At 40.4% G+C, this 7,981-nt stretch overlaps 2 protein-coding genes across 7 annotated transcripts; both read right to left on the bottom strand.

Annotated features, from left to right (window-relative positions):
* Nucleotides 1-174: 174 nt before the first annotated feature.
* LOC114846312 (OX-2 membrane glycoprotein-like) lies at nt 175-3,211 on the bottom strand. 6 transcript variants are annotated; one of them, XM_029135212.3, is made up of 7 exons: nt 2,898-3,211; nt 1,938-1,952; nt 1,247-1,588; nt 706-1,014; nt 605-628; nt 429-509; nt 175-268 (listed from the first exon to the last, which is right to left on the bottom strand). In XM_029135212.3, the coding sequence occupies exons 1-7, from the start codon at nt 3,064-3,066 to the stop codon at nt 213-215; spliced, it is 996 nt and encodes a 331-aa protein (XP_028991045.2). In that variant the 5' UTR covers nt 3,067-3,211; the 3' UTR covers nt 175-212. The 6 variants fall into 6 exon arrangements, with proteins under 6 accessions (XP_028991045.2, XP_055363018.1, XP_055363016.1 ...); XM_055507042.1 differs by having other exon boundaries at nt 209-268; nt 425-509; nt 2,898-3,210; XM_055507043.1 differs by lacking the exon at nt 605-628 and having other exon boundaries at nt 176-268; nt 429-500; nt 2,898-3,210.
* A 2,926-nt stretch (nt 3,212-6,137) lies between these two features.
* LOC129602993 (OX-2 membrane glycoprotein-like) lies at nt 6,138-7,981 on the bottom strand (the record flags this gene model as incomplete). The annotated part of the gene is made up of 5 exons (XM_055502220.1): nt 6,138-6,331; nt 6,838-6,912; nt 7,000-7,026; nt 7,105-7,413; nt 7,618-7,981. Coding segments are annotated over 5 exons (873 nt in total), but the record flags the coding sequence as incomplete, so codon positions are not given.

A 7,981-nucleotide genomic window follows, 5' to 3' on the forward strand; every position in this document is an offset into this window, starting at 1 on the left:
AAAGTCAAACACATGACAGCAGCTACTGACTATAGAGAAAGTGTTGTATGACGCTTTGTGAATGGAAACCAACAGACTACTGTGACAGAACAGCTTTCTAATAGTGATATGCAGATTCCTAATCTTTTATACCATTTTGTTGTCAAGTAAGAAAACAAAGACATTATATTTTAAGTGTTTTTTTTAATATATTTGTTGTATCAAACATTGTATCAAAAGGAATTTTCTAAATGGAAGCCTCCTTTTTCATCACAGGTGAAAGATTCTTCTGAGGAAAAAAACAAAAACATTAAATTTCACTAAATGATTACTAAAAAAAATAAACAAACAGACAACAGACTTATTGCCTGTATGTTCAACAGACGCAAACCACAGAATAATAGTTATTACTGTATGTATGTAAGTGAGAAGATTCTACAAGTACCTACTCTTGTGTTTTAGTAAAAACATGAGAATCCCGACTGCAGCAACACAACTACAGGCCATCACTGACAAAACAACTGACAAAGCTTTAACGGAAAGAACACAAACATGATCATTTTAATTTATAAAAGGACAAACACAGTGTAAGTACTGTCTTGAGATCATCTGAATACTGACTTACTAAAGCATTCAGCTTCATCAAACCCTGAAAATAGAAACTGAAGCATCAGACTGATAAAGAATCTAAAAGTGCATGAATCAGTGTTTGGTCGTGTTTCTCACCATCTGCAGACTTTGGTTTGACCTCAGTAATATTCATAAACACCTCTTTCTGAGGACCAGAGGGGACTCTCACTGCACATCCAACCTGTGTGCCGTCGCCATGGAGACCAGACAGCACAGCTGTCTTGGTGACAGTGAGTGTGTTGTTGGCGTTGGTGACAGTGACGGTGCTGTAGTGGGAGAAGTAGAGGTGCTGCTGTGTGACAGTCAGTGTTACTGTGGGAGCAGGTCGAGCTGTGACTGAGCAGGAAACAAGGGACTCTTCAGAAGAGTTGGATCCTCTGACATGAAGAATGGGCTCATGAAGCTCTGAGGACACACACATCACAGAGGAGGAAGGTCACGCACGCGCGCGCACATCACAGAGGAGGAAGGTCACGCACGCGCGCGCACATCACAGAGGAGGAAGGTCACGCACGCGCGCGCACATCACAGAGGAGGAAGGACACACACACACACACACATCACAGAGGAGGAAGGACACACACACACACACACACACACACAATGAAAGTAAAATCATGTTTTCTCAGGTTCTTACCACAGACTTGGAGGCAGGTTCTTCCTTTAAACGCTCCTTCAGGGTAGGTGTTAAACAGACACAGGTAACAACCTTCATCCTGCTCTGTCACACTGCTGATAACTATGGAGCTGTTCTGTAGTCCAGTAACTTTAAACTTCACTTTATCTCTAAAATCAGGATCCACTCTTTGGCCAAATGTATTGTAAGTTGCCACATTCTTGTCAACATCAGGTAAAATCTTCTGCCACGTGACTTGAAGAACATCCTTAGATTCAGTGAGCAAACAGCTGAAATTAACCTCTTCTCCTACAGCTCCCATCACAGTCTGATGAGTCTGTATTAGAGAGGTTAGATGAACATCTGGAGAGAGAAATAGAAAGGTATAACACACTCTAATAAGATTAGTGAGAGTCTGCATGCATTTGTATGTATGTATGTATGTATCAGACACCATAGACATTAATATTATTGTTATTTTTATATTAAACTCCATTTCACTTTTGTCTTTTGGAAACACTACCAACATTAAAAGCATACAGAGTTTATTGACAACTAAAGAATTTAATTTCTACATCTAACCTCTTACTTTGGCTCTGAGAAGCCCTACTATGATGGACAAGACCCTATCTTTCTTACCTTCACTGCAGAATAAGTTAAACCAAAGTAAACATGTTAAAATATTGTAAACTACAACTCATGTGTCGCTTACCTTTTGGAGGAACTCCTAAGATGAAAAGTATAGGTAAATATAGAAGCACATGGTGTGACATGCTGTCGGCATGTCGATGTCTAGACTTACTTTCACTTTCTGTCAGACTCGAAGCAGGCGGCGGACCCACATGCACAGCACCGAGGCGGGATAGTGATTAAACACGGGTTTATTGCAATAGGCAGAGTCAGGCGGTCCAGGTCATGCACAAAAAAACGTTCAATGAAGTAGCACACAAGGGAGCAGGCAATCTCTAATCCAATGTCCAGGCAGGGTTCGTTACACAAGTAGGCTCAGCAAAAGTACAGGCAGGAATGAGACAAACTCACGGTCAGTAGTTAGTCCAGGGTCAGGCAGGATACACAAGGCAAAACAGGAACAAAACACGAGGAACACGAAACACGGGAAACTCGGAACACTCAGGGAACTCAGGAAACTCGAGACACTCATGAAAATCGGGGACTCACAAGAAACACGAACGAAACTCGGAACTCTGAAGAAACACGACAATCTGGCAGGGAACTAAGGACACAGGAGCTGACTAAATACACAGGTGAGTGATTAACTGATTACAGACAGGTGTGGGTAATGAGCTAGGGAGAACAGAACTGATAACAGGAAGTAAAGCAGGAACAGAAACAGAAACCGGGAGTGCTACCAAAATAAAACCGGAAATGGAACCTGGAACCAAAATAAGACAAGGAAACAACAAGAAACAAAACCCAGATCGTGACACTTTCATTATACAGTAGCTGAATGAGTGGATTTAAAGGGAAACATACAACATATACTGTTATATACTAATCTGGAATATATCAATTAAACATTTCAAGATATGGAATTAGTCCAGAAACACCTGGAAAATACTTACTCTCTGAGTACACTTTGAACAAAGTAAAGCCACTTTTCATGTACAGTGTATTATGGTTATACAGTATCAGTAAATGTGTTATGGCCTACCACAAAACGGGTCTTCAAATGCTTGTTTGGACCCAAAGAGAACGACAAGGAGGGAAAAACACTCTTTAATAATACAAGTAAGACACGGGTTAACAGAAAACACTCCTAACGATAACTGCAACAAAGAACTAGGAGGGAAAATACACAACACTGAGGGAACTAAAGCCATGTAGCAATGCAAAAAAACGAAGAAAAGCGAAAGCTGTAGATAAGCTCGGTTACAGGCTCCACAGAGCTGACAGAAACAGGAAATACATGACCTGGGGTTGAGGAGCAGGGACAGTCAGCAGCACAATGTTGTAGCAGAGCCTGGTTATATTGATGACCTAGCAGAAGTGGATGAGGAGGAGTATTTGAGCAGAGCAGAGGGGAGTGGAATGAGTCAAAACGTGCTGGTTACAAGTGGAAGGGGGGAGGACCAGGAGGAGGTGTGTCCAGAGTCAGGGGCAGGAACGTCTGAGGACCGTGACAAAATGAGATGCGGTTGTTGCACTGGACACTTGTGTGAGAGAACAGTTATTAACTATAAGTCATGAAACCTAAGCAACTAGTTTTAGAGACGAAAAACTACTGTACATGGTTAAAAACTTATAAATCAGCTGCATCCTGTTAGAGATGTGGTAAATATTAACTTATATATACAAACATATAACACTGTTTAAGAAACACAGACCAACACTAGAGGGTTTAAAATATACTAATTAAGATTGTGTTGGAAACAAGCAGATTTTTCTATTTTATACCAGTAATTATTGTCCCACTGTCCCATAGCAGAAAAATCTGATGCCACAGTTCGCATACCTTCCGTTTAGTAAATATAGTAATAACAATAGCTGTCAGTGGAAACAGATCTTGAAACAGCTGAAAAAAGGCAACACTCACATCAGTTGTGGATGTTGGGAGAACTTCATATAGACCTGATAACTGCAGCATCCCTGAAATGAAAAGAAGCTGCAGTGGAGTAAAGTGGTGGTCAGTCACAAGAAGGGAGAGATGACAACATATTCTCTGAATTACGGTTTGAGCAGCCGTGTTATTTTGAACAACAATGTAAAGAGCTACAGTGTTTCAATAAAACAAACATCTATCTGCTTAAATGATCTAAAAGGGTCCAGTAAAATGTTATAAAACTGATCATTTGTTTTGTTTCAATCACTGACTCTAAAATATTTTTGACAGCATAGTTTCACATTCACACAGTAACGATATTTAGTTTCGAGTTATGTCGTATGGAGGAGGTCGAGGCCGCCTGCAAACGTCAGCCAAGAGCCAGCTGCATCGTGCCAGCAAAAACAGCTGGGACAGAACGGTCGAATGAGCACTAAGTAATATTTTCCACCGTTTATTGTTTTATCTCGCGCTGTGAAGTTTGAGTGAAGTTAAGAGCTGCTGATTGTTGTGTTTTGGACTGTTAGGAGTAGCGTTAGCTTACTTTGCCAACATTTGTGCATTAGCTTGGCTGGCAGCAATTCCATTAGCAATAATTCAATAATTATTTCATCCTTTTGCAGGTAATATCAGCAGAGACTCTGTGAAGGGACAAGCATCTTGTTTTTCAACCAGCAGATGAAGAAAATAAATGAATCTGTGGACTTCTAACTGTAAAATAACCTTTTGTTAAAAAAGTAAAGTAATGGCTAAACGTTTGTCTGTTAGAATCCGCAATCTAATCTGGCAGCTGTAGATTCATTGCAGACCTGGGATATTCAGTTGTGCTTCTATTGATGCAGAGACGCGATGCAGCTTGCTCTCAGCTGTCATTAGCAGGATGCCGGCCTTTGGGTCTCTGCTGCAGGCTGATGGGGCAGCCTCCTCCATACAGTGGAACTCGTCGGGCACTGTACTCTGGCTCATACAACTAACCACGAATATCAGACTGTGCTAAAGGGAAAAAGGGAAAAATTGAGCACCAAGTGATTGATGCCATTAGTTATGTTATTTGTGTATGTTCAGATGTTCACTCGGACACATTTGGTTAAAAGGACTTAATAATGGACCCACTTTTAAGGTGATAATTTGAACAATTTGAACTTGAACAGGATTTAAGAACATAACAGTTTTTGGATAAAGATCTGTAGATAAATCTTGGTGAAATCTGAGCTACACACACTACAACAATAACTACAGTATAAAAGAAAGAGTAATGTCTTAACAATACAGTTACATAGTGACATTGAGTGAATGAATTGTTGCTGAAACTGCAATTCAATATGTAAAAAATTGTCTTTTATATATTATTTATGAAGTCAGTTATTAGTTTAAGTATATAGATAGTTCTGATATTATCATAACATTAGCATAACTACTACACAGAAATTATATAAAAAAATAAAACATGTGATATAATTACTGAAATGTAGACAAAACACCACAAAAAAACAGTTATTTTTACAAATGCAAACACGACATGTAGGAAAATATTATTTACATAATATAATACAAATAAATTGCACCACTGTGGTGCATACCATACTCATATGTTGTAGCAGTGAGCATCCACACATGAGGCTAGTGTGATGTGACTTGCTCAAGGCCACACCTGGTGGGATTACCAAATGATATCTGCATCCATATAGTGAAGTGTTGTTCGTAGATGTATGACCACGGCCGACCAAGATGTTTACATGCCATTCCAACAATTGTCCTTGAAGGGAGAGACAATAAGGGAAAGAAGATAGAGGCACAGCTGGTGAACTAGATTGGACCCGGGAAAGGAGGGGTGAAGGAGAAGGGACAGAATTATACACAGCCAATTCTAATAGTATTTTAGCGATCCCTGACTAATTTGTCCACATCAATAGTCTAATCGGTCAGAACTCAGGGCTTCATCGCCTCTTTTGGGACCATGTGTTACCCGTGACATCTCCTCAAGGCTGTCAAACAAGGCTGTTACCATATTCACCAAGTGTTCAGTCTGTCTGTCTCCTGTATTTCTTAGAACGGGCTGAGATCTTACTGATCAGTCCATCAGTCCGGTCCATCCTCTGGTGTAATTCCGTCAGCCGAGTATCCATGGACCAGGGGCATTTGTAACTCCACGGCCGGTGGAAGTGCCAATGAGCCGGACGCAGATTTTTCGATCTTCCGATAAAGCAGGTCACCACCAAGGCCAATTATGATTTGTCCCGTTATCAAAGTCCAAAATATATATAGATCCTCCGCATCCTCAATGAAGTGGCTCCAGACACACAAAGCCAATTAAATATGCTGCTCCGTAGCTCGGACATCTCCTCGGGTGGATAAAAATCTCTTTCTGAATTTTGAAACTAATGGACATCACTAAAATCCTGGTTTACAGACAGACAGATCACAGTTGATAACATACATGTTTCGGAGTTAAACATATTCTGATGTGAGTGCCCTGCTTTTGTAGACATCTAGTGGGTTCCTGTTCTTCTGAGGTGATCTGATCAAAGACTGAAGTCGCTTGTTTCCTAAGAAAAAAAGGAAAATTATTTATTTTAATTGTGAGAAAAAAATGTGATGCACTAGAAAAAAAGAACTGACCCAAATAAAGAGTGAAATAAATGTTATAAACCCCAAATGATCCAGGACAGAAGGGGGTTCAATGAAAAAATACACACTTAGATATGGAAACACATTCATTGACATTCGTAAAAAATGAAAAATAAAAACCATAAAACAGAAAGTCTTATGTTAACAGTGATCAGAATCAAATCTCTTTGAATTTGACACATTTGGGTGCTTCTCCAGTAATGATCGTGTTCTGTTGATCTCCTGATTGACTGAAGGAGTTGTTGTGACACTTAAGATTAAATGTGCTTTGGCCACAAAAATACAATACAACAATATTAAAATGAATGAACTAAACAACTCTAGACAAGTTATAGATAAAAATACTGATAAAGAGTTAATGATTTTAACAAATTAAAGATTATATAAAGTGCAGGTACTGTAGATAAGACAATCATAGAAGTACCTGCATGTTTGAAGATGACTGCAGCCACACAAACACACACAAACATGATGACTCCCAACACAATTAACTTCCAACCTTCAAAAGGGAAAAAGACAAAAATGATGATACAGTCTGTTCAAAAACAAACACACAGTGAATGAGACCATCTGAAGATTGACTTACTGAAGTGTTGCGCTTCTCTATCAAACCCTGAAGAAGAAAAACTGAAGCATCAGACTGATAAAGAATCTAAAAGTGCATGAATCAGTGTTTGGACGTGTTTCTCACCATCAGTAGACTTTGGTTTAACCTCAGTAATATTCATAAACACCTCTTTCTGAGGACCAGAGGGGACTCTCACTGCACATCCAACCTGTGTGCCGTCGCCATGGAGACCAGACAGCACAGCTGTCTTGGTGACAGTGAGTGTGTTGTTGGCGTTGGTGACAGTGACGGTGCTGTAGTGGGAGAAGTAGAGGTGCTGCTGTGTGACAGTCAGTGTTACTGTGGGAGCAGGTCGAGCTGTGACTGAGCAGGAAACAAGGGACTCTTCAGAAGAGTTGGATCCTCTGACGTGAAGAATGGGCTCATGAAGCTCTGAGGACACACACATCACAGAGGGGGAAGGTCTCACACACACATCACAGAGGGGGAAGGTCTCACACACACACACACACACACACACACACACACACACACACACACACACACACACACACACACACACACACACACACACACACACACACACACACACACGATGACAATAAAATTATGATTTTTTTCATGTCAGGTTCTTACCACAAACTTGGAGGCAGGTTCTTCCTTTAAACGCTCCTTCAGGGTAGGTGTTAAACAGACACAGGTAACAACCTTCATCATGCTCTGTCACACTGCTGATAACTATGGAGCTGTTCTGTAGTTCAGTAACTTTGAACTTCACTGTATCTTTAAAATCAGGATCCACTCTTTGGCCAAACTTATTGTAAGTTGCCACATTCTTGTCAACATGATGCAGTATTTTCTGCCACGTGACTTGAAGAACGTCTTTGGGTTCAGTGAGCAAACATCTTAAATGAGCCTCTTCTCCTACAGCTCCCATTACAGTCTGATGAGTCTGAACCTGAGACCTCACACCTGTGGAGGAAATCAGACGGAGGAAAGG

This window comes from Betta splendens, chromosome 2, assembly GCF_900634795.4.
Source record: "Betta splendens chromosome 2, fBetSpl5.4, whole genome shotgun sequence".
NCBI lineage: Eukaryota > Metazoa > Chordata > Actinopteri > Anabantiformes > Osphronemidae > Betta > Betta splendens.